This window comes from Carassius carassius, chromosome 40, assembly GCF_963082965.1.
Source record: "Carassius carassius chromosome 40, fCarCar2.1, whole genome shotgun sequence".
Classification (NCBI taxonomy): domain Eukaryota; kingdom Metazoa; phylum Chordata; class Actinopteri; order Cypriniformes; family Cyprinidae; genus Carassius; species Carassius carassius.
The window spans coordinates 1,682,478-1,710,321 of NC_081794.1; the positions used below are offsets into that span (position 1 = coordinate 1,682,478).

The 27,844-nt window shown below is 35.0% G+C and overlaps 2 protein-coding genes across 3 annotated transcripts in view; both read right to left on the minus strand.

The window, feature by feature from the left end:
- Nucleotides 1-19,302, minus strand: part of LOC132121917 (ubiquitin carboxyl-terminal hydrolase 22-like) — a 33,799-nt gene extending 14,497 nt beyond the window's left edge. For both annotated transcript variants that reach the window (XM_059531655.1, XM_059531653.1), the window contains exons 1-4: nt 18,866-19,302; nt 9,560-9,692; nt 4,201-4,314; nt 3,381-3,482 (exon numbers count right to left, since the gene is read on the minus strand). In XM_059531655.1, the coding sequence (XP_059387638.1) occupies nt 3,381-3,482; nt 4,201-4,314; nt 9,560-9,692; nt 18,866-18,985 (469 nt within the window). In that variant the 5' untranslated portion in view covers nt 18,986-19,302. The remainder of the gene's footprint in view (nt 1-3,380; nt 3,483-4,200; nt 4,315-9,559; nt 9,693-18,865) is intronic.
- A 1,215-nt stretch (nt 19,303-20,517) lies between these two features.
- Nucleotides 20,518-27,830, minus strand: LOC132121918 (COP9 signalosome complex subunit 3). Its single transcript, XM_059531656.1, has 12 exons — nt 27,625-27,830; nt 26,575-26,704; nt 26,391-26,503; nt 26,259-26,308; nt 26,089-26,181; nt 24,957-25,136; nt 24,096-24,236; nt 23,841-24,014; nt 22,566-22,652; nt 22,293-22,406; nt 20,924-21,004; nt 20,518-20,831 (listed from the first exon to the last, which is right to left on the minus strand). The coding sequence occupies exons 1-12, from the start codon at nt 27,677-27,679 to the stop codon at nt 20,778-20,780; spliced, it is 1,272 nt and encodes a 423-aa protein (XP_059387639.1). The 5' UTR covers nt 27,680-27,830; the 3' UTR covers nt 20,518-20,777.
- Nucleotides 27,831-27,844: the final 14 nt, after the last annotated feature.

Genomic DNA, 27,844 nt, shown 5'->3' on the forward strand with positions numbered 1-27,844 from the left:
ATCTAGTATTATTATTATTATTTTACTTTGTATTATTTACTGATATATTTCTTATTATTTATAAATAAGAATAATATTAATACATTACTATAAAAATTACAGAGTAAGAATAAATTAATAAAACTGTTGTAACTTATATTACTATTAAATCATTGATAATAAATGCCAAAAAAGGAAATATTTTATATATATATATATATATATATAAATAAATTGTAATTGTTATTCATTTACTTTGTATTATTTGCTGTTATAATGGATTGGATATTTGTAATTAATAATTATGATTATGAATAATAATAATAACGAATAGTTACAATAATAACATTTGCTTGTATTTACAGTTATCACCATTTTTACTAGTAATTTATTATTTACAAATTAGTTTACTTTACATTGTATTGTTTATTTTCATCATTTTTATTAGCACTATTATTTATAAATTATTATTAACAATATATTTCATATTTACTGTCCATTTTTATTAGTTAATGTTTAAATATATATTTTGTTTTATAAATTTACTTTGTATTTACTGTACCACCACTTTAATTAATATTTTACTATTATTTATACATTACAATTATTATTAACAAGAACATTTTATTAATTTACTTTCAATTTACGATTTTATTAGTTATTGGTTATTTTTTTATAATTAGAATAATAAATAATAATGAATGAGTAATATGTAATAAAGATTCAAATAATAATAATAATAATAATAATAATAATAATAATAATAATAATAATAATAATAATAAGTCCTCATCTGAAGGTAACAATGAAACCAATTTGGGCAACATGCATATAAAACTAATTGAAAATATTTAAAAAGGCGTAAAACAAAAACAAATGGTTAAAAGTTCTTGGCCTATTAGAAAATCAAAAGCACAAGCTGCTACATCGGATTAATAAACCAAATGTCTTCAGTTGAGCGCTCGTGCAAATGGTTAAAATGGAGCAAAACAATGCATTTTCACAAGGTAAATATCCTGGAGTCGATCTGAAGAGGATAGCTCCAGAAGACTCTCCCTCTGGCTCAGTTTGACAGGTTACAGGATGAACGAGTGGACAGAAGGCCTGCGCTCCTCTCACCGGGAGGCTAAACGTCTTCCACTGGCTTCGCTCCCAGACATCTGCTCCTCCTCACGCTTCCCAGAGTTTAGTTAAAGAGAGGGATGCAGACGGAGGCACGACCAAAACAAGTAGCCAAGTAAGAGAAGACCTGGAGAGAGACACATGTCTCCCGCAGCACCTCGCGCTTTCAAGTGCTGATGTATTATTAATGCACACGAGTGATTGAACATCACACACACACACACACACCGCTGCTGACAACGACCCCCTGCTTCTCACACCAGCATCTACCGAAAACAAACTGCTTGCATAAAATAAATTGGGTGTGCATCACATGAAATAAATTAAAATGAGTTACCCAAGTTTGTTTAGGCATTGCTATATTCTGGTAGTGATTCCAGTTCCATCAATAATTCTTGAAGTTTGGAGGAATATTTGGTATCATTTCAGATAGTCAGCTTTTTTATGTTTTTTAAAAAAACAGTGATGTGTGCGATTCACTAAAAAGAACTAGCTCAAAAGAGTCATTCGTTCAGGAATCGGTTGGATCAGTTCGGTTGTGCTGTGTTTCCAGACTATTTTTGAATCACTAAAAATGTGTCTCAAAAGAGTAATTTGCTTCAGAATCAGACTCTACTCTGGTTGTGCCATTTGGCTTTGATACACTAGGACCAACCCAAAAGAGTCAGTAAAGGAATCTGTTGGATCACACTGTTTGATTCAGCAAAAAGAACCTACTCAAAAGAGTCATTGATTCAGAAATCTGCTGCATCGGGCTGGTCGTGCTGTATGTTTTTGATTCAAGGTTCTGTAAATGCTCAAAGAGAGTCATTTGCTCAAGAATCAAACTACTATAGTTGTGCTATATGTGTTTTCAATTTAGTATAAAGAACTGGCTCAAAAGTGTAATGTGTCCCTAATCAGCCTTCTCTGGCCGTACTGTATGTTTTCGATTCATGTTAGTTCACCCGAAAATGAAAAAGAAGATATTTTGAATATTACGGTAATCAAACAGTATCTTCTTTTATATTCAACATAAGAAAGCGACTCGTACAAGTTTGGAACGACATGAGGGCGAGTAAATGATGACAGAATTTTCATTTTTGGGTGAACTGTCCCTTTAAGAATCCGACTACTGTGGTTGTGCGGTGTGGTTTTGATTCACTAGGACTCATTTAAAAGAATCATTTGTATATGAACCGGTTCAATCACACTAGTTGAGCAGTATGTTTTAGATTTACATAGATGACGACTCAAAAGTCCGTTGCTTGTGCTTTGTGTCTCATTCACTAAAAAGAACTAGTTCAAATGAGTCATTCGTTCAGGAATCGGTTGGATCAGTCCAGTCGGTTCAGTGTTTTTTTTTTTCTCGATTCAAGGTAATAAAAATGTAAAGAATCATTTGCTTAAGAATCAGACTACTCTGGATATGCAGCATATTTCTGAATCACTAAAAATCGGTCTCAAAGAGACACTCTGGTTGTGCTGCACGGTTTTGATTCACTAAAGAGTCGGTAAAGGAATCAATTGCATCACACCATTTTCCCAACTCTCAATCCCAGTTGCTTTAGAATACAAATCTACTGGTATAAAAAAAAAATGACTGTGCAAAATGATTTTGCTGTTGATTCCATTTAATTGTATTGTCCTGAAGTCAAGCGCTGAGCTTGCAGCTGATTGGTCAGTCTTTAATGAACAGGTTTTGACACTTCCAGTAGATGCTGCCTCAAGCTGTTGTGTCGTGATTCGTTGTGTCACCACACACCTCTGGTTTACTCTGGGTGTAGGAGAGGCTCAAAACCAACATCTCACACAATAACCCTACTGAATTCATCATGCATGGGCCATATGTCCTAAATGATCAATGGAAGCTGCGTCTCTCATATGGCTAATCACATTAGTGTGTTTCTCTGGGTGTGAGAGAGGCTGGCGTTTAGCGCCTATGCTGTGCCTGTGGCGCAGACGTTTAACACCATTACTCCAGCGCCAGGCCTTCTGACAGAGGAGAAACAGGCGAGAATGAGAGCAGTGAGAGAGCCGAACCACAGAGACTCTTACTCTCTCTCTCTCTGTCATGGCAAACACACACCAAAATTGATGAAATGTTCACAACTGATGGCACTTGTGGCCAATAAACAGAGCGCTTTTGGCTCCGCTGCAGTCTCCAGACGCTTGACTACTGCAAAATCTTCTGAACCGACTAGTTTTATACAGATGAGTTTTGGCAGACTGCTAATGAACTACTAAGTGCTGTATTATTGAACAGGGTTTCAGAGGATCGCTCACAAGCGAGTTCTTACCTATGGTGCAGTTGGCTGTAATCTTCCTTCGTTTGGGGTTGTGTCGCAGCAGCTCCAGCTCTCGTTTCGTAGGCTCCCACATTGAATATTTCTCTCCAATACCTGATGTCGAAGAGAATTCTTGCATTACATAAATATATTAACATTGATAATAATCAGAAATGTTTCTTGAATCGTTAGAATGATTTCTGAAGATCATGTGACACTGAAGACTGGAGGAATGATGCTGAAAATACAGCGGAGCATCACAGAAATAAATTACAGTTTAACAGAGATTCATAAAGAAAAAGTTGTTTTAAACTGTGATAATATATATTTTTTTAAATTACTGTATTTTTGATCTAATAAATGGAAATTTGGTGAGCACAAGATATAGATGGCCTGATTTATCGGAGCTTTCAGTTTTTAAGTGAAAAAACACTGGTGGATAATTTTGGCAGGGTTCACTGCATGAGCTCGGATCAATGAGGCCAACGATCAAAGCAGCTCAAAATGCAATGACGCCACTGCTATATTTGTGAATGTCATGACAAAGGCAGAGCAATTTATTTAAACGAAACCAGAATAAAACTTGCATAAAAAAATCAGAACGCCATTATTTTCTAAATTTCCTACAGCAAACACAAAACTGGTTTAGCACTGTTGCATATTACAATTAAGCAGATTCAATAGAAAGAAAAATGAGTCATAATCAGTGTCCGAAACAAAACACACACTCTCGCCCTCCTGTGGCTTCTAACATTCATTTTCTGATTTATCAGGCCCTTAAGCTACAGGCGAAGTTGAACTACATTATGCATAAGAGAAGGGGGGGACCTACCTTGCAATTTCCACGCTTTTCTTTGTTCTTCTTTGGCAATCTGCTCCATGTCTTTGTCGTATATGTAGTCTTGGCACACAAAGCAATATATTCCACCGTACAAAAGGTCTATAGCTGAATAAGAGAGAAACAACACAGGAACCTATTAGAGGCCTTTCGCATCTTCCCGTATCTGTCCTGTAAATATGGATGAGGCATTAAGGAAGCATAGCAAGCAGTGCAGCAAATCTGCCTCCTTTAATAAGTGATGGGAATAATAATTAGGGTGCAGCCCAGAAAACATCCATCGCTGCTTGTGCCACAATATCGAGTTCTCTGTGAAATGTCCTAGCGAGCATTGCGATCGCAACACAGAGCCGTAATTGTGAAGGAGGATGACGAGTTATCGTTCTCGAATGCTCATCCCTCCATTTCTCCGAGCCTGCAGCAGCAGCACCTGTTTTTCAGTTCTCATGGCAACCCAACGATGGTCTGTTTCACACAGAAGCACTAAATGATCGCAGGTGGAGCGCAGCAGCGGGGACGGACGTCTATTCGTGACACGGCACCGAAACACAGCCCTGCACAAGCTGCAGACCGGAGACTGAAGCTTTTAGTGGCTGTCAGTGCAGAGAGACTAGTGGCTGAATGTTGGCATGGCTGTTTTCAGTTGTTGTAAAGGGACAGAAGTCTCATTGTCCAACTGGCAGGACTTTAACAATCAGCACAGACATTTGATAAATGTTCAAAACTGACCCTATCTTTCTACATAAATGTACTTAGTCTTATGTTTATGGTTTTTAGTGCAAAAAAAATGCATGCATTATACAAATGCAACAAAATGCAATAGGAATAATAAAATTAGCTAGAGCCCGACCGATATGGGTTTTTTGGGGGCCGATACAGATACCAATATTGGGGGGTAAAATAAGGCCGATATTTATATATTTATATATATATCAGCTGATATTCTTTGAGTATATTATAGTACAGTACCAATTAGTGGTCAACCGATATATCGCCATGGCCGATATATCTGCCGATATTTGTCATTTTTCAAATGTGTGGTCGTTAAGTTTTTCTGCTTGGCCGATGTGATACACACACACACACACACACACACACACACACACACACATATTACTAATGACCACAATCCAATCAAATCCTACTGGATAAACACCTTTTCCCCCTTTTTATTAAACACCTTTTATATTCCTCAATTATTTCGGTTGCACTCACAAATGCATTCGGTCTTAACAAAATGTGGCTGAAAAAAAGTTGATATTTTTATGATTGTACATTCCTATTATTAAGTGTATAATCGTGTATAATCCTTTTTTACTCATTTTTTGTTCACAATTTTTACTATGGTGACTCTGGCATTTGAAAAAAAAAAGTGTAATTATTAATTCTGCTTGCTAAAGCGTATAATTAGTTACCTTTGGGCTTTAAAATTGGGATTTCTCTGCTAAATCAACTGATGGATAGAGCCAGGACGACACTGTTTCTTTTCATCTCAGTGTACATCACAATATGCAAGAAAAGGTCTGTCAATATAGCAGTTTTATTACAACTTCGACAGTATTTTAAAGCGTTCTCATTATTTTTAAAAGACAGTGGTCATGCATGATGGCTTTAAACACTATTTGGATTAGACAAGCAGAAAAGAGAGAAGTTGCACGAGAAAATGTGCGCACACACACACACGCATCAGATGAATAAACCAAAAGCATAGCAGGCCTTCAGGTAACCATGGGAACCAGTGCAGGAAAAAGAGGAAAGAGCACCGAGATCAAGCCTGACAAGTGTGAGCCGACAAAACAGAAAAGACCATCTAAATAAACCTGAACAACAGAGATGCACAAAACGAAGCCGGCTCATTCAGACTTAATTACTCCCCGTTTGTCTTTAGAGAATAATCACAGTTTTCCTCCTCGGGAGCTGTGCTCGTTCACAGATATCCCTTGTACACAGGCTAACCTAATTAAATGTTCAATCAAACCCTGAGGGGAGCTCGACACACACGAGCGATGGGTGATACTGCGGATGCGTTATGACGCCTGCGGCACGAGAAACCATAAACCATCACCTGGAGCCAAACAAACCACACTGGATCAGCAGCAAGGGACTTCATTTGTTCATCAAGAGACTTACAAGATGCTTAAGAGTCCAACAGCAGCACACTATGAGTCAGCCCGGCCATCTGTGAATGATGCACTACAGAAACAGACTGCCTTTCCAAAATAATATACATCTGAAGTTAATCAAAAGGAGATATTGTGTGTGTCTGTTGCCTGTATCATAGTGTTCATACACAAGGAAATCCCAAAGGATGCAGACTGAGACGAGACGTCAGCTTTGTATCTCGAGGTAGAAAGTAATTAAATTCCTCACGTAAAGCTCAGATTTTGGGTTTTTCCAAACAGGTGGGTGATGAAGTCTATGCTACCGCCGCGAGTCACACATTCACACGCTGGGACGATCATCCCCTCGCACACTATAATTACCCACACTTCCGTCTGTTTGCGCTTCTTATTTGTTTGTTGTCGGAGGGTGGCACCCATCCTCATTAAAACAGAGGGGATAATTACATGCCAGCGATGCATTAAGGAGCTGGGACCCCTTCCAAACATCCGCGGCCAGATCTGTGCACTTGCTGCTTCTTGCTCGAGAGGACGATCAAGATTTTGGAGCAGACGTGAAACTGGGTTTTGAAGGGGCCTATGATTTTGATGCCGATATCGAGAACATACTTGTGGAATCCAGTCGTAAAAATGGAATTTAAAGGTTAAACTTTCTTCCGTGTTTTAATTTTAACAGTAAACCTTTTGTGGTGCAGCACTTTGTTTACCAAAAAAAAAAAAAAAAACAGAAAAAAAAAAAAATACAACCCTCAATTATTTACATTTTTAAATGCAAATTTTCTTATTTACTTTTTTTTCATGTAAAAGTATTACATTTTAAGAAATTAATTGATTAGACATGCTTTTTGTTTATTAAAATTTAATTAACCCATTAAAATGGAATCCAGAAAAAAATTAAGACTGAAACAATAAATATTTTAATAAATAAAATAAAACATTACATATAAATAAATATATATACACACCCATACACACACACACATTATATATATATATATATATATATTAGGGGTGTAACGGTACGTGTATTCGTACCGGCCCGTTTCGGTACAGGGCTTTCGGTACGGTGCACGTGTGTGCCGAATGACCGAATGCAATATTTTTTGAGCAGAACATAGGAACATTTTCGTGTTTCCAAACGAACATATTAAGTGGCAGAAGTCTCTGCGTTCAGCGCAGATCCCGCCCTGCAGCTGATTCCAACCCCTCTTTCACACCGCAAGCGTGAGCGGCGCGCGAGCAGCGCGTATTTTTTCGGCGTCCATGTTAATCAATGAGTGCATTCACACCGGGACCAGGAGCAGCGCGTGAGCGTCAAGCAGGAGCGTCGCGTTAACAGCAGTGCAGCGGGGGTTTCGGCGTCTGGTCTATTTTTGCTGTACTGCTCACGCTCAATTAAAGTGAAAGCACACTTTTGATGGACAATAAATGTGATTTAACACAAAACGTGCTCAAAATGCACAGAATAAGCATGTCAAGCGTTTTAACAACAATACCAATGTCTAGTGTTTTCACAATTATGCCAGAAAAGAAAATTAAGCATAACAAATATGTATTTACCCTTTTAAACTTTTTAATTAATCGTTTTGGGTGAAAGTATGGTGTATTATTATTAAAAAAATGTTGAAAGAATTATACCCATTGTTTGAAATGGTTATATTTTCTGCCGAACACGCTTTGCAGCCGCTGCTGTGATGCTGTACTTATACGCTTCCAGTGTGAATACTCGCGAGTCTGCTACTGTAGTGACATAGAGGGATGCCGCCGACAGACCAGACTCTTGTCCTCACGACAACAATATCTATACTTCATGTTGAGCATAAATATAAAGCCTACTAATAAAGGACACCGTCAACAATATTGACGGCAAATAGACTATGTTTGACAGGTGCAATATGCCAGTGTGCCACCGGCCTAATGTTTTCAAAAGGCATCACGCGAGTGTGAACATCACTACAACTAGGAAAAAAACGATTGTAATTCAAACGCAGCTCCCGTCGGCATTTAAACAGACCTTTGCTCTTAATTCAGATCGGTCCAACGCAATAACGAAATCTGAGCAGGTCTAAAAACTGAAACTGTTGACGCTGCACTTTACACTTTGGAAAAGTTATATATATATATTTTAAATATGAGCAGGCTTACAAGCTGGGATTGGTAATGCTGCACTGTAATCATAGTTATTTATTTATATTTTTCATTATATTTTATTATATGATATTGGTTTGAGACAGAGTATTTTATTTAGTGGAGAACTTTGCAGCAGTATTTTATTTCTTATTCTTTTTTCATTTTATATATATATTTTATTAAAAAGTATTTAAAAAAAAAAAGTGTAAACAAATTGTAAAAAAAAAGCTTATAGTAATAAACAACCTGCAGTTTAATGTTTGCATTAACCGAGGTACTTACCGAACCGTGATTTTTGCGTACCGTTACACCCCTAATATATATACATTTTATATATATATATATATATATATATATATATATATAAATAAAATGTGTATATATATATATATATATATATATATATATATATATATATATATATAAATAAAATGTGTATATATATATATATATATATATATATATATATATATATATAAATAAAATGTGTATATATATATATATATATATATATATATATATATATATATATATATATATATATATATATATATATAAATATATATATATATATATATATATATATATATATATATATATATATATATATAAATAAAATGTGTGTATATATATATATATATATATATATATAAATCATAAATGTATCACTCCAAAAATTATTTCTCATGTATAATAATCATAAATCCAAAAATAAAAACAATAATAATAATAAATAATAAATAGTATTTTTTTTTAAAATATATAAATACATTTTTTAAACCTTACATTTTTCCATTATTGTAAAAACACTTAAGTTGTTAAAGATTAATAAATTCAAATGATTAAACATGCTTTGAGCATTAAAAAAATAAATCTAATCTAATAAAACGGATTATATAGGGCCATAGTTTTGGTGCAAGTAGAGCTGAGCTATTAAATCAAATCAGAATATCTCTGCTCAATATTCAGTGTGCATCTAGAGACCTGATGAAGCGTTGTGACTGTGTCCTTTATTCATCAGCTCCATCTGAGCTTTAATCGAGGTGATGGTGTGCTCTATTTTCTGTCCGTGTGGGAGCGAGGTGTCTCTGCGTGCGTCTTACCTAGGTTGTGTCTCTTGTTTTTGGCGTGATCGTGGATGTGTTTCTTGCTGAAGCAGCCGAAGAACACACAATGGAGACAGGAGTGAAGCCGATTCAAGTGAGCTCCACACAGGTGACACACACATGACTTCGCCTGGGAACAAAAGAGAGAGAGATACAGGCGTTTAGTTACGTGTGACGTTAAAATAACTAGCTGGTAGACTGTCTGAACGACTAGTTAATTAGCAGCAGTGAAATCCCATCGATTTTCTCAATGAAGAAACCTCTTCAGATGCCATTCTTAAAGAGTTAAACTCTGGCCCTACAAAAGGATAAATAAGTCAATAACTACAACATTTAGGCTAATGCACAAAGAAGAGGAGAAAAAAAAGGCAGTATCCCATTGCTGAAGGTTGTGCTTTGATGGCTATAGAAACAGTGCTTTAAAGAGATATGGACATGAAAAACACTTTGCATATAATAAATGAAATTCAACTATTCTTAAAACCATGTATTATACTTAATATTAACAACAAATATTAATTTGCGAAAACTGAAAATTAAAAAAAAAAGATCTTTAAATTAAACAATAATATATAACTTAATTTACACTTTAGTTAAATATAAGTATACATAAAATAAATATTTAATTAAATGAAAGAATAAAAAGGTTATTTTAATTGTATACATTAATAAGTTGTTACTACATATAAAACGATTTAGGTTCTCATAAAAATTAACAAAATTAATATTTTATCTCAACATTTTCAAATAATTAGAAGCTGCATTATTACATACAGTAAATAATATATATATGGTTGAATAATATAAACCATTTATCCATGCACCTTTTTTAGAAATATTACAAAAAATAAAAAAAAATTATATATGCGCACAGAATAATCATTTATAATAAACACTAAAATCAGTCCCACCCTAATTTCTTTTTTTTTTAAGAAGCCATTTAACTCGAATATGCATCACAGCAGAAAAAAAAAACAATTCCTAAAATGTTTCATGCCGCATTGAAATATTAATGCAAAAAAAATAGAATGCTGAAGAAAAACTGATTTAACTCTTCAAACTCCAGAAGCCTACATCACACTGCCTGACTCTCAACAGCATGACTTCACGCTTCAGTCTTTAACAGCTCGCTCTGCCTTTACCTCCTTTCATCGGAGTAATATGATCAGAGACATGGAGGGAGAGAGGCCTGTGAAAAAGAGGCTAATATCATTAAGCATTACAGCAATATGAGATTTAAAGTTCTGCTCGTGCATCTCGACCCAGATCCACAGCTTCACCACGCCCAGACACTAAAACACTGATGTGCAAAACAGCGCACTACATTTCTGCAGCGCACTGCGCTTGTATGCAAATGAACTGTGAGTAGAAGTGCTGTAATAATGTACAGGGAATACAGTGCAGTGAATGCATTTATCTTGTGACAAAAGCTACAAGTTTATTATACTGCATTTAAAAGAATCACTTTTATTAAACCTGCAACATACAGCATTGCATAATGCATGCAGTTTCACATACTATTTAAAAAAAAAACAGTATGCAGTAAACGGTACAAAAGGCTTTATTTAATTTGCATTTACGAGTAAAACAAAAAACAAATATATTGTGTGAAAATAATACACATCTTTGCATGCACCACTGATACTCAACACCAGACAATCTTTTATAAAACACTATTTTCTGGTATTAGAATCCTAGAGCATTATTATATTTTGGACAAAAATGTTTTGCCTTCACGTTGTAGATTGTATAAGAACAGATTTTTTTTTAGTTTATTTGTTTTTTCTTTTGTAAACAATGCACGGGGGAACAGAACGACTTAAGCGGGGGGGGGGGGGGGGGGGAGAAAAGGCTTCCCTAATAAAGTAGTTTATTTAAAATACATTTATTTCATACTAAGTATATGCCAATATCGTCTATATGAATGACCATAACGCATCAAGTTTTTCATTTTTAGTTGAAAATGGTGTTTTGTAAACGCCCCCTTAGTCATCAAACTCCCCCCCCCACAAGATCACGCTCATCTGCATACACTGTTGAAAGCCACGCCCACATCTCAACATCCAATCAACAACCTCAAGCCCCGCCCTTTATTTTCTCAGTAATCCATTACACTGGAATAAAAGATCTGTCGCTATTTGAGTAACATCGCGACTTCAATGCAAATGCCATGAATGGTTATGCATATGGTTTCCAAAAAAACAATTAAAGCTAAAAAAAAAATGCTATTTAACAGTTATACAAAAACTCTAAAAGATCTAACCTTTATGCAAGCTATGTTTCGCAGTGCTGTGTGAAAGCACCTACATTAACTAATGCAGTAAACTGAACGCTAGTGTTTAATTTGGACTCTCCACATCTCCTGATCACGCTGTATACGCGTCATTTCTTCTTTGTATCTACAGCGCTCCTCCTCTCATCCTCAGATGTCTCTCTCTCTCTCTCATCCTACACAGAGAGCATCAGCAGGTCCTCTCTGTGCTCTCCTGCTGGGGGTAATGCTGTAATGTTGAGATGCATTGATCAGGACCTCATCTGAGACGAGGGTGTGGGGCTGAAACACACGGCAAGAAGGATCAGCTTCCTCCTACAAGATCCACTGCAGGATCCACACACACACACACACAGAGAGAGAGAGTCTATTTTTGCAGCTTGCTGGCATTTATATGTAATAGAAAACCCTTTAAATGGCAACGAGGCAGCAGATGCCTGCAGTCACCTGCAAGAGAATAAAAAAATACAATTCTAAATATATAAAACATGAAAAATGAATAAAAAAAAAAAAAAAAAGAGGAGGGATAAATACGATTAAATAATGCAAAATATACTAAAATAGGGGGAATAAATGGGAGAGATAAAACAACATCAAAATGTAAAATAAAATAGGACCGATAACGATTAAAAGTGTCAAAAAATATATATGTATATAAAAATACATAAACAAAAAAAGTTAAAATAAAAGAATACTGAAAATCAAATAGGGATACATTAAATTAGGAGGAATAAATATAAAAAAATAGATATAATAGGAGGGATAAATAAATAAAAATAATCGAAATAAAATAAAACAGAAATAGTTTGTATAATAGGAGGTATATATATAATAAGGATACATAAAAAATGATTAGATAAATCTAAAATAAAATACAGATAAATAAAAAATTATTAATAAAACAGCAGTGCTGAGATGATGTTTGAACAAGCTTTTCTCAAACCAACTAGTCAATGAGGTGACTATCTTTGCTTTAGGGCTACGTAAACCTATTGATTTTTCTAATAAAGCGAGATCTTCATTTGAATAATCCAGACAACAATTCTTAAAATCTCAATCTCATGTTCGATGTCTATTTATATCGAAGACTGCCCGTCCTGTTAAACTAACTCAACCCACTGTGTGGACCTGTTATTAATTATCCAAGTTAATATTTTTAGGAAACATACAATGCATCCAGTGTGGTCTGATTCAAAAACAAATGACTCATGACTCAAATGAGCCGGATCTTTTTAGTGAATCAGAATCGAATCCAAACGGAACTGGACTCCAGGAGTGTGTTTGGGGCGGATGACATCATCAGAGGACGGAGAGAAGGGCTCCTCTGTTATCCAGAGCCCAGACGTGATGCTGACTCAATAAAACAGGCTTCGAAAGAGAGAGTCCAGCTCCAGGGAACGAAGCAGCACTGTCATCCTGTGTGCGGCTCACAGACCAATCAACAGAGTCCTGAGGAGATTCATCATAGAATCACACTTTATTTCACTCGGACTGAAAGTCAGCATGTGTTTGAGAAGCAAGCACCCCTCTCCGACCAATTGGACCAAAATGCCACACTAAATGATAAAGCAACCAATCCCTTAATATTAAATATATATATATATATATAGATGAACTCCTAATGTAAAAAAAACATAAAAATGCTAAAGCAACTAATCTCTCTCAAAAAATAAATAAATAAAATAAAACAGTGGATAAATGAGGTACACTAAATGGTAAAAGTCTGCTTTTTCATAGTTTTGAATCCCTGACTGATTTTACTGATTGCAATTTGTTCATATTTCTAAAAAGTATTTATTTTTATTTTATAGTTTGAGTATTTTTTTTATTAGTTTTAGTCTTTTTAAAATTTCTACATGTTTTTAAAAAAAACTTTATACTAACTAGATGAAAAAGAAAAGTAATGCCCTGAAATATGTATATGCATATTTATATATGTGTGTGCTTGTGTAATTTTATTTTTTGAGGGGGGTTGGTTGGACTAGGAGAAATAAAAGCTACATACTATATAAACCAGTTTCGACCCACCAATCACATCGGCTCTCACGGTTTCTATGGCAACTGAGCATCCAATCAGCGGCTCACTGCTGTGTTTCCAAGATCACAAGTGAAGGAGGAGGCGTGTGGGTGATGAGGAGAGGAGAAACAATGATGATAACGGAGGGATGACAGTTCAAACACATGCAGATGAGGGACGTGAACGTCTCGGAGCGGCTAGAGAAACCAGATCGGCTGAGAGAGAGAGCGCACTGGGAGTGTGAGGCTGCACCACAACACATCAGTGGAGAGGGCCTGTCAATTACCCAGAATCCCCTTCTGCTGAAGGACTGCTTCTGAATGGGACACGGAGCATCATTAAACTTAATCCCACAGACCAGCCCTCGTCTGCAATTACACACTCATCAGAGGAACTCCAGCTCCTCAAGATACCCATCAAACGATTAAAGTCAGAAATGAAATTAAAAATAATAATAATCCAAATAAAATAAATAAAGACAAAAATGTATTGGTGGGCAATATGACCAAAATCTTAAATCACGATAACTAATATATATATATATATATATATAGAAAGAGAGAGCGAGCGAGAGAGATGCGGTATAATTTTTTTTTTTTTAAGGTTTTTTTATGATATTACAATCTTTGATAGCATATCATTTTCATAATTCTGGTCACCAATGTCAAAAAAAAAAAAAACCTTCAAGTTCACTGAAAATAAATAAACAGTCAGTCATGATTACTTAAAAATAATAAGTGAAATTAAAAATGTTAAATTATGAGTAATTTAGAAATAAAAATGAAAAAAAAAAACAAATGACAGATTGTAACAAATTGTATCTCCGTTTATATTATATATATATATATATATATATTTATTTTTTTACACACAGCTGGTTAATAACTGATTACATGTAATATGGATTACATCAGATTCCAAAAAATAAGCATTTGTATTTAGATTACATTACACTTTAAAATGCTCATTATCAAATGCAAATCAAGCATTTCTATTTTGATTGTTTTCATTTTAAAATGCGAGTTTAGTTTTTTTGTCTGTTTTATGATTTGATTATTTGCTCTTCGTCGGCTCTCAAACCGTGGAGAAATGCAAGGTTTAATGCACTTCAGGATGTTGCTAAAGGAAGTTCAAACTGCTCGGAGGTCTGCTGAGGGGCGCTTCGGACTCGTATCTTCTCAGTAAGGATCTGCTGAAGCTCTGGAGGGACGTGTGGAAGTGTAGATATTTAATGCAGGCGTGTATTGATATGACAAACTGACCGTGGTTCAATTAATTGTTGATGGTGAGCTGGAAGCCTGTATAACTTCACATTAGAACAGATGTGGAGCAGCTGTTTTAATGCTAAATGAAGAGCATGTGTGTTAATGGACAAGCTTCATGATGAACTTTGGTTGTGTGATTTCTAATGGCTATTCAAACACTGATGGGCTGTTGGCAAACTAAGCATGAAACGCTCATTAGTTAAACATTATGGACAGAAATGAATTAAGTCGCCATTGTGTAGTGTCAATGTAAGTGCATCAAATTAAACTAAAAAAAAAAAAACATATCCATATCACTTTAGGTGCAATACTTTTTATTTTAAAACTATTGCAATTTCGTTATTATGAGAAAAAAAAAAAACACACATAAGTAAAATGTTTTAGTAAAAGAGAATGTATTAAAAGTGTTGTAGCTTTTTCGGAGTGAAATAGAAAAATAACATAAAAAACCTTTACGTATTTTATATTTAATAATAGCATCCTTTTGTATGTGTGTGTGTATATATAATATAAATATATTATATAAATATAATATATATATATATATATATAATATATTTATATATATATATATATATAATATATTTATATATATATATATATATATATATATATTATATATATATATATATATTAAATAAAATAGTTAATACAATTTTAAATTGCATGCACTGTAACATTTAAATTTTAGTAAAACCTTTATTTTTCAAATATGAACTTTTTTTTTTTTAAATAACTTATTATTGTTATAATATTGTTAAAATGTGATTTTAGTGATCAGATCAATAATAGATTTAGTCCTTCTTCACTTCACAGATGATCAGAGGGAAAAAATCCAGCATAAACCGCGCCAGAGATGTGAAGCCAAGCTGAGGTGAACACAAGCACATACAATAAATAAATGAAGACACCTGCAGGCGTTCTGCATGTGTAATGACCGCTCGGTTCACCTGCTGATAGAGCAAAGCAGACACCACCTTCTACATGAAGTTCATAAAGAGGCTCGGCAGGATCAGTGTTGGGTTCAACAGAACGAGACGTGAGGCGTCGTCACATCGTATAACATGTTTTTTACAAGAACCTCCTACTTAGATGTGAGGAGACTGCTTGATTGACAGGTGAAGTGACGAATGAGAGTTCACTGTATTTATGTGTGACATTTAGGGCAGGAAACTCTGAAGCATCTCAATTGTTGATTATCTAAAAAAAAAAAAAAACATCAATCGCAAATGTGATATTGATTTTATAAAATGGTCTAATAAACAAGTTAATATTAACTTATATTTTACAGTTTGTGTTTTTGCTCTATATCGTCAAGAAAAATAGTTAACAAAAAGCACTTCTTGCACATATTGCCCACAGCAGAACGGTGTTTGCGATTGATTAAATTTAAGAATTTGATATGCGAGACGATGCACACATTTAATTAGGTTAGAAAAAAAAGGTAAAAATGCCAGTAAAATGTAAAAACCAATTTAAAGTTATTGGAAAAAAATGCATTCAGCATTTTTTCAATGCTGTAAAGATGCATTTCCATCGTAAACACATCTGAACATCTCTTGGTCCACATTAAATTAACGGTGATTTTTTTCATGAGAACAGTGAGTGCATGTGAATGGGAGCTTGTGGTTTCTGTCCAGAGTTGTGAGTGATATGCATCAGCCGATCAGTGAAGCTCAGGCCATGCAATGGTGCAAATGCATCCAAAGGCCTTCCCCAGACATTAAATGAGCTCCTCATATTCCTATTTTCCCTTCATCCGGTTTCTGAGAACTTACGATCAGTACAGCATGCTAAATGTGACCTAAGATGGGTAAATCCTTCTTATTGTACATGTCTAAACGTGGCATTAAATAAACATGAGAACAGCGGGCGTGTCTAAAAGGTCAGATGTGGTGTAACAGCCCAAATTACCGTTTAACAAAGAGAATTGGATTGCAAAGAGAACAATCATGTGCAATATGCAATAATAATAATAATAATATGCATGCATTGAAATAGAGCTCACCAGCTTTGATCTGAGTGTTTGTGTGCCCAGGTTATAGAGTCAAATGATTTGTGATTAATTAAGCTTGAAGTAACACCACCTTCTAAAAGAATAAAACACAATGCAGTGAGAAAACATCATCCTTGACCTCAATTGTGCCAATGAGTCACGCAATCCTGAGTGAAGCAGATGTAACCTGATGCAACATGACGCCATTCACCCTTCATTAGCGTCCTACTACCAAAGATTTGTCCATACATTGATTGTTATCAGTATTTATTTGACATATTAGCCTGCTAGCATGTGAGACTGGCGTTTCTTTCAGAAGAAAGCACGATGAGACACACATATATGGAGGAGGTGGCATTTGATTTGAATGAATCATGAATCATTTCATGATATTAATTGGTTGGGCGAGGATAGTTCGTTATTAAGCTGTCATCTGATGCCAAACGCGTCGCTATCACAGAAAAGTGATGAACTATGACTCATTTCAGACTTGAATCAGTTCTTCCGAACACTTTGCTTTGACGAATCTACTCTAATTAAGTAACGAATCAGTGGTTCTTTAATGCAAAACGTGTGGCTCCTGACATTCACACCTAAACGTTCCACTCGAGTTTCAAAACGTCTTTGCTTGAAGAGTTTTAAACCATTAAAACCAAACTAACCAGCTTTGATATGATTCATTACGGTCTTTGATTTGAAGCAAAAGACAAAGGTACAAGACTGTACAATAACTGAACTGAAAACGACGGATAAATAGAAAACTATTGATTTAAAGATGGTGTTTAGGCATATAGAAAGAGCGTGTTCTCGGATTTATTGCAAAATATTCATATATACACAAATATTATAAGTGCTTCATATGAGTGGTTGGACGTTTCAGTTCTTTTGACTTGATTTACTGTTTTTATTCTCTGATTGGTGGAGGTTGGCTGCAGAATCATGGGTAATGTAGTCTCTAGGAACATCGCTGGTAATCAATATTATTAAAAACATACGTTGAGATAATGCAGACTGGTGGCTTCAACAAAATCATATAGCATTGATTAACAACCTCTAGCTCACAGTAAGTCTGTCTATAATAGTTTTAAGGTTGTTGTTTAAAATCAATTCCTCTATGGAAAAAATGAACCGACTGTTACACCAATAATGAGAGTCGTCATTGTAATTCCATGAGTTCGTAGTCTGTTGAAGCAGCTACATCTTATGTATATATATACTTAGTTTAGGTTTGTATACCCGGATCAAGATGTGTTCGTTATAAACGGTTTCGAATTGATGCGGTTCAAAAAAAAAAAAAACGATTTCTGTTCAAATAACCGATTCAGTACGGTTCGTGACGATTCACTTAACCCGATTCAAACGATTCACTGAACCGATCCGATTCAAAAGAACCACTGAATCACGAATCGATATCAGAGACTCCATCATGGACGTGTTAAAATAGACAGATGTTTAGACCGTCAACATGAATCGTTGGTCCTGCCACACAACGGTCATGTTAAGCCTGGCTTCAGAAAACGTTTCGGTGAGATCCAAGGGAAGTGTCGCATGAATCCCAACGACTCATTAGACTCGTCCAGCCCTATGAAACCAGTGCAGAGAGAGACTGCGCATAACACAGAGATGGACGCGGATTCATATCCCTCCCTCGGTGAAAATAAATCACATTAGCTCGAGAATCACACATCCGTTTGTGTTTGAGAGGGTAATGCGACTTGTCCCACAGCACTGGGCTCTTGTGTGTTTTATTTACCTTGCGTTTCCTGGTTTCGAGCGAGCCGCTCCACACAAAGCACTGGTATATAACCCGCAGATTCTGCTTCCAGTTGTCCACTTTGAACGCGTTCACATGGGAGCACCCTGCCGGACTCATGACACAACCCTCATCCGAGTTCCTCTGTGTTTCAGCGATGAAATCAGCTCAACTGGAGTCACGACGAGAATTAACGTTATCCAGCGATTGTTCCGTTTCGCCAAGCCACGACAGGGTCGAAGATGCGTAGCTTACACATGCGGAGAGTGTTTCTAGACACCCTTGTTTCACGAAAGTGCCATCCCTGACAATAATTAATCACGAAGGATTGTGGTAAAACTGAGCACACTCTGATATTGTGTTTTCTAAGTCGGCTGTTTTAATGGACGGCAATGGAATTCAACTGAGCACCGTGGGCGACGCAAGCCTTGCGAGGTTAAACGCCGATTGGTGAACGTCTTGCGATCCGTGGCTGCGATTGGCCAGCGCCCGTGCCATTTCTGTTAAAACTCCCGCCCGCTTTCGAGAACTCTCAAATGTGATTGGCTGACGCGGCCGCTTGTCTTTTTTTCAAAGACTTGTAGGGTGGAGGAGCGCCTGTGATTGGCTGCGTCGTGGCTCGCGTCGGTCCTTCTGTTCTTGTTGGTTATGTCATTAAAGTAGAAAACAAACGGTCCGCATGCATTGCATTTAGATGCGGAGTGAAACTGGAGCGGATCTCTCCTTAATGGCAACGGAAGCAGAATATTTAATAACGACTAGTTGGATGAACCAGACAAGACAATTGAATCATAAATGATGTAAAAAATGTAGTTGCTTACTTATATGAGTGACACTTTTGTCATGATGTAAAACTACAAATGTACAAAAAAAAAACCTAGATTCCTGTTTGCTGCTCAATCTTTCATTATTTTTTATAAGAAATATTACAGTAAAGTTATTTGAAATTTAACCTCAAATTTTATGACCTAATAGTGACAATAATATAAGCCAATCCTCTCAAGAAACATCCCAATAGCTTTAATAAATTATTTATAAATAATATTTCTAGGAAATTAATCTTATTTTACAAGACAAGCCTCATTTTATGATCTAATTTACACAAACAAATATAAGAAATTCTTCTAAAAAAAAAAAAAAAAAAAAATTATATATATATATATATTAAAATAAAGCGCCCCCAAATATATATATATATTCTTAAATTTAACCTCAACTTTATGACCTAAAAGTGATACAAGAATAAGGCTTTCCTCTTAAAAAAAAAACCCTTCTTTAATTAACTGTTTATAGGTAATATTACAGAAAGGTTCTTTGAAATTTAACCTGTTTTATGATTTAATATTCCTTAAGAAATTCCTTAAGATTCCTTTTAAGAAACATCCCAAAAAAATTATCAATAATATTAAGCAAACTCATTAAAATTTAAACAAGACAACCTTCAATTTTATGATCTTATGTGTTAGACACAAGTCTTTCCTCTCAAGAAACACAGGAAAATTACAAATTAAATGCTTAGAAATATTACAAGACAAATTTTTTAGGAGATGAGAACACACCACGAGTTGTTCAAATGATATAAAGATGCTTTCTATTTTTCTTTCTGTGGGGTTGCAATAAAGACGAGTATATGAATGCAATTTCCACAACTCTTTTGAACAAAGAAGTCCGGTATCTTTATTTTGCATGACCATAAATGATGCAGTGGCGTTGATAAATAAACACTGACAAAGACACGTTCTCGGGTAGGGTGCGCATGTGACAGAACCAAAAAAAAGAAGAAAAAAAAAGTAATTCCACACATTTATGTTTTCCTCTAGTATAGTCCGACTGATTTTGCCCTTTAATGAAGGTCTTCCAGCTTTGGGATGAGGAAAGGGACGTGAGCAAAGCAGCGATCCGCCCGAAGGCCTCAAGAGTAGCTGGACGTCTTGCTGCCGACGTCATCCTCCTGCATCCCCATACTCTGAAACACAGAACAGACCACCTGCTGAATAAAGCTGCTCCTTCAGAGAACTAGAACTGGGTGGATGAATCACGAGCTTGTTCAGATAGTACCTTCTGCACAAACTGCGGGTTTACAGTGATTTCCTGATCCATGGACTTCAGTTTTTCATCAACCTCTATACACTTCAGCATCTGCATCAGAGTCAAGACGGATGAGAGGGAACGCAGGGGTGCAGAAACATTATCAATAAAATCTTTCTCAAAACTCCTAATACCTGCAGTGTATTATGGAGAATTAAATTAGATTTTGAATGCCACAACTTTAATAATTCAGTTAGTATATGATGTATACAATATAAAATAAATGTTAAGTTGTAATAACATCTATCAACATCTGTTTTACTGTGTTTGTAATATATTATTTTATCGCTATATCAAAATACATTTTCACAATACTACTGTATTTATATGATTTTTATTATAATAATAATAAAAAACAATCATTTAAAATTGTAATAATCTGACACAATATTACTGTTTTACCGTATTTACAATAATATATTTACTTGATTAATTATAATAAAATAATAAAGTTAAAGTTATTTTAAATTTAATTATTCACAATATTACTGCATTTATAATATTATAATAAAAATCATAGTTATTTTAAATGTAATTTTTCACAATATTACTGTATTTATATGATTGTTATATTACAATAAAAACAATCATTTATAATTGTAATAATTTGACAATATTACCGTTTTACTGTATTTACAATATTAACTTCACTATAATAAAACTAAGTCATTTTAAATTGTAATTATTCACAATATTACTTTTTTATAGTATTTAATAGTTTATTTAATTATAATATGAATTAAGTTGTTTTAAATGTAAAAAATTCACAATACTACTGTATTTATATGATAAATAAAATAAAATGAATAAAAAACAATCATCTAAAATGTTAATAATCTGACACAATACAACTGTTTTACTGTATTTACGAGATTATATTATAATTCAACAATAATTGAAAATAAAGTTACTTTAAATTGAAAATTCTCAATATTATTGTATTTATACTATTATTATATTATAATAAATAAACAATTTAAAATTGTAATAATCGGAAAATATTACGGTTTTACTGTATTTACGATATTAACTTCATTATAATAAATCAAATAAAAAGTTATTTTAAATTGTAATTATTCACTACTAATGTTTTACCGTATTTATATTATTTAAATATTATAAAAAACAACTTATGATCTTCTGACTATTATTTGTTTAACATTATAGAATATAATGAGTTTTCCATGCATGTTATTAATATTTCTCTCAAATGTCCTTGAAATAATAATAATGAATAAGAAGATAAAAATAAGGAGGCTGTGAATATGTGATGGTGAGGCTCCATGGGCTCTGTACACGAGCACTGAACGAAGAAAAGCACGGTTTGACCGTTACGAACCTCTTGGTCGATTTTGTGGAGCATCGCAGGGTTGTTGTATTTCTCAGGGTTGTCGTGAAAACACACCATGCCATCTTTCTGGTTAATACTCGCATAAATCTCTCCATCCTCGATCTGAGAGATGAAAGAGCACCAACAAACCTCAAATGATGAATAAACAGGAGACATCCAGTGCTTGAGATAAAACACACACACATATATATATATATATATATATATATATATATATATATATATATATATGCACATGTCATGATGAAGCTGAGTTCTTACCATGTGTAGGACGTATTTCTCTGCTTCTTGAGCGCCAGAGAGCTGAACTCGACTCGCCATGTCTTGTAAGGATAATGTCAAGAACGTCTATCGATCACAAGAACAGAGATTACCATTTCGGTTTAAGCTCAAATTTACAAAACTAAAAAATTAGGGCTGGTGGAAGTCTATTAGAATGCAGTTTTATGAGCTTAAAATTCAAGATATGAGTGTAAAAATCCTCAATTTCGCTAATTAAATTGTTCCAAACAGCAGAACGGTTTCATTACTGAATCAATCTTTGGTTTTTATTACATGGAGTGAATCAAAAGATTCAATGCCTCGTTCGTTTCTGAATGAATCGGCTGTTTGAACGAATCAGTTGAATAAATGACTCATTAAGAGAGTAACTCGCTGCTACATTTCATATTTCAATATTAATTTAAAAAACCAAAACAGGAATGCCTGTTTAGTGTGTAATAGGGCTGTGCAATTAATCTAAAGTTTCGATATCGACTTTTGTAAACGATTATGAAAATCCAATACTCAAGATAAAATGATTATTGCATCCCATTCTGGTTATCGCTCCTCCATTAAAGCCCAACTGTATTGTACAAATCAGTAAAATCATGTAATGTGATTTGCACAAACTGTTTTAATGTTTATTAGACTTGCTTGTGTTGTTAAAAGCATGAAACAGAAAGGAAAGGAAACTTCTAGCTTGAAATGTTCAAATACACGCAAAAAAATGTCAAATGTCAAAATGCGGCGCTTGGTGATTATTAATGTAAACCCTCATCAGTTAAATCTTCAGTGAACATAAGCAGTTTACACTTTAGACTTGCATAAAACACTTATAAAGCACCGTTTATTTAATTAGCATGTTTTTCTATTCTTGTTACCTTTGCGCTTTTGTTTTTAATCGTGTTACTAGCCGTTTATTTATATTTCAATCATTTTTTTATAACATATAAGTGACCCTGATATTCTGATATGGTATTGAAAATTTGCCTGGTATCTAAAATGTACATTTCATAGCAACCCTATTTACAGAAAGCGTATGTTTGATACACACCCTATTGCTATCTGTAAGTTAAATCACTAAGATTTTTGCCATAATCGAGCAGTCTAATGTCTACAACAAGGATGACTTTAAATGATCTTCTGGGGTAATTTCTCAGCCCAAATTGATGTGCAATTAATCTGCAAAGAATGAATCAGTGCATCGTGTAATGAATCAGACTGAGCTCTACTAACAGTACGTGAGCAGAACATGTCATCAGTGCAGCTTCAGACCTTGGTGAGCCTCTGGATGTTTTTCTTGTAGAGCGAGGACAGGCACTGTTTGACCAGGCCGCTGTTGTTGTCTCGTGTGAACGTCTCGCCGTGTCTGTTGACCACAGCGCGCAGCTCGGACGGGTTGTTGCTGGCGTAGACCTGAGCCAGCTCGTGGTAGGCATTACTGAGGGGCTTTACATCACAGACACACACACAGAAAACATGATGAGCTCACGAGGTCTTTACAGTCAATCCAGAGCCAGAGACACTCACCTTGATGAAGCGGCCCACGATCTGGGATGTGTATTTGGGGAGTGGCTGTACTTTGCCGTGAAGGATGAGGGAGACCAGGATGTACTTCTTGTATGCTTCTAACATGATGTGACTGACAGCCATCGCTGGAGTGGTTATAGCCTGAGAATAGACGAAGCGCAAAATGAATGCAACGAAAATGGGAAAATACACCAAATGTTAACAAATCATTCATAACGTCATATATTAATTGTGAATATCAGAATGATTTTAATGTGCTTTTTTCGTGAATCAGTTCATCTGATTCATTAGTGCTACCACTTAATGATATTTAATCAAATCGAATCTTTTTAATGTACTAGTCAAATGTTTTAGTAATGTTGTTTAATGCCAGGTACTGTATATCAAAATGATTAAATAGTGTTCATTTACTGAAAAAAATGCATAGTTTAGGTTTTAAATAAGACTTGAACAGCAGAAACAGAATTTAATAAATATCCATGAATCAACTCTGAATCATTAGTATCTGAATCTATATCAATGATATGGCATGTCATAAAATGATTTAGTATGTACATAAATACTGTTGTTTGTTGCCATGTATTGTGGTGCATAAAACGTTAAATTAAAAAACTTAATGTTCATTTTGTGAAAAACATACCTAGATAATTTGTATTAATTTTTTTTCCCTTAAAAATTAAACATTTGGAATAAACTAGGCGGTAATTGCTTTCTAGAAAAAAAATTTTTTTTAAAAAAGGAAACAAAAAATAATAATTATACATATAAAACAGATACTGAATATCACCAAAAGGCCACCTGAGTTGAGCTATACTGTCCCAGCATTGGCAGATGTAAAACTGTACAAAAAAAATTAAATACCTGTTCAAAAAAATACAGCGCTCGTTCAAAGTTCTTCAGCCCTGTGTAGATCATGCCTCCATAGTAATAAAAACATAGAAAGTGCTTTGCGTCGTACGCTCCGTTCTCCTTGCAGATATCCATCATGTCTAGCTCCAGGAACGGGACTGCGGGTTTAAAGCACTTCGCTAAAAGACATAACTGTACACAAAGAGCCAAATCATTAGTTACACAATAAACATCAATCGAGGAAGACGTTTCAGCCTGCGGCATCCATCACATAGAGATCACATTCGTGGTCCTCTCTGGTCAATTGGTTTTTCATCAATAATGTTTATTTGTTAATATTTTGAGGGGATTTCCTAGTAATACACAAGATTTACCTCAATATTTATTCATATACAAAATAATACAATTATTTTAAAATAATACAGTGTTATAGCAAATGTGTAGTTGCTTATGGCAGTGAATGGGTGACGTCAGAATGAGAGTCTGATAAAAACATCACAATAATCCACAGCACTCCAGTCCATCAGTTAACATCTGGAGAAGACAAAAGCTGCGTGTTTGTAGGAAACAGATCAGTCACCAAGAAGTTTTTAATTTCAAACTTTGCCTTAGAGCTAATATATGAGTCCATAATGCATAATAACACTTCCTCCAGTGAAAAAGTGCATCTGCTGTTGTCTCTCACATATTTGTTTAGAGCTGTTTAAACGCTGCTTGATCCGTGCAGATTTCTCTCCTGATTCAGATCAGAAAACTTTTTCACTGGAGGAATGGACTCATATTTAAGTTAAAAACGTATTAATGCTGGATTTGTTTCATCTTTGGTCTTCTCCAGATATTCACTGATGGACTGGAGTGATGTGGATTATTGTGATGTTTTTATCACCTGTTTAGACTCTCATTCTGACGGCACCCATTCACTGCAGAGCATCCATTGATGAGACACTGATGCAATGCTACACTTCTACAAACCTGATGAAGAAACAAACTCATCCTAATCTCGGATGGCTTGAGTGTGAGTGAGTTTTCACCAATTTTTTGGGGTGCACTATTCCTTTAATTACACGTAACAATGCAATAAATATTTAAGGACACCAAATGACATCGTCCCGGTAACAGCCCTTAAATCTAACAGATGTCTCACCTGACACAGGTCTGCATGCACAGAGGTCAGCTGGTTTGTGTTCATCTGCATCTTGTCTATGGCCTGTTTAATTATACTTATTCCACGCAAAGGCTGTAAAATAAAGGAAAACTTAATGTCAGCTTTATCGTGTAAAGATAACCACTCCAAAATGTTTAAGAGACGCTTGCCTGTTTTCTTTCTACAAGGGCGGTTGTCAACTGGTGGCACAGACCAGCAACTGTAACAATAAAACACAAAACATATCAGCAGCACAGATTATAATCATGAAACAGATGAAAAGAATCTATGTTTATTCTTACATGTATCTGTGGCGTATCGGATGTGTTCTCCATTGCAGGTGCTGATGAAGAGCTGGACTTGGGAAAACAGGGTCTCGAAATCAGGGATGTTTGGCATGGAGAACTTCACAAACCTGCAATACAATTCAAAGAAGCATCAGAAAAGACCCTTGATCGAACAGGATTCAACAAGTCAGAGACGTACAGAACGGCTAAAACCCCAAGGGAATGTTCCTGGATGTCCAGCGCTCCCAGAACAGTGTCCAGATGGGACAGATTCTTGGCCAGAAGCTCTCCACTTTTATTGATCAGCTCACACAGTTGAGTCATCTGACCTGAAAACACAGAAATATGAATGAAAACATGATTTCATGTCAGTTTAGTACCGAAATATGAATGAAAACATGATTTCACGTCAGTTTAGTACCGAAATATGAATGAAAACATGATTTCACGTCAGTTTAATACCGAAATATTAATGAAAACATGATTTCACGTCAGTTTAATACCGAAATATGAATGAAAACATGATTTCACGTCAGTTTAATACCGAAATATGAATGAAAACATGATTTCACGTCAGTTTAATACCGAAATATGAATTAAAACATGATTTCACGTCAGTTTAATACCGAAATATGAATGAAAACATGATTTCACGTCAGTTTAATACCGAAATATGAATGAAAACATGATTTCACGTCAGTTTAATACCGAAATATGAATGAAAACATGATTTCACGTCAGTTTAATACCGAAATATGAATGAAAACATGATTTCACATCAGTTTAGTATATGAAAACATGATTTCACGTCATTTAGTACCGAAATATGAATGAAAACATGATTTCACATCAGTTTAGTACAAATATGAGCGCAATGGAGATCTCATATTTAGTTTTTTAATAATATAACCTATCATTCTTAGTGAAAATTGGGTTCACGTTTTAGATAAACTCAAGAGTAGTATTTTATGGTGTCTTTTTTCCCATATTTAACGTTAATAAATGACTCGGCTAACATGAAACCTCACTTAATGTAAAAGCTAAGCGGTAACGTTATAAGGTGAGATTTGTAGTTATTCTTAAGCATTTCGTTTTTTATTTCTACTTGGACGAACAGAATACTATAAACAAATGCCATATGTTACTGTCTGATATATAAACAAATAGCATGCTATCGCGCTAACGGCTATTAGCAGTAAGCTAGTTCGCTCATGTATTCGTTCGCGAACCGTGTAATAAACCGCGTTACCTTGAGCGGAGAGTTGCCGCACGTTATTCACGAACTGCTCCAGAGCCGAAGCCATAGTTTTGCGTTTTTGGGAAGATGTTTTTCATTCAAATGTCAGAAGCAGCTCTCCTGGAAGTTACAGAAGCGACGGGCCCTCAGCTCAGCCGCCAGCGTAACACAAGTATCGCGAGGTTTAAGTGACAGCTCAGAAGATTCAACGAGATCTCAGGCACGGGATCTT

Coding starts and splice junctions, on each gene's coding strand:
- LOC132121918 (XM_059531656.1), bottom strand. CDS start 27,679: ATGGCTTCGGCTCTGGAGCAGTTCGTGAATAACGTGCGGCAACTCTCC. Junction 25,137..26,088: donor TGCATGCAGACCTGTGTCAG/GTGAGACATCTG, acceptor CTTTGTGTACAG/TTATGTCTTTTAGCGAAGTG. Junction 22,407..22,565: donor AGAAATACGTCCTACACATG/GTAAGAACTCAG, acceptor TTCATCTCTCAG/ATCGAGGATGGAGAGATTTA.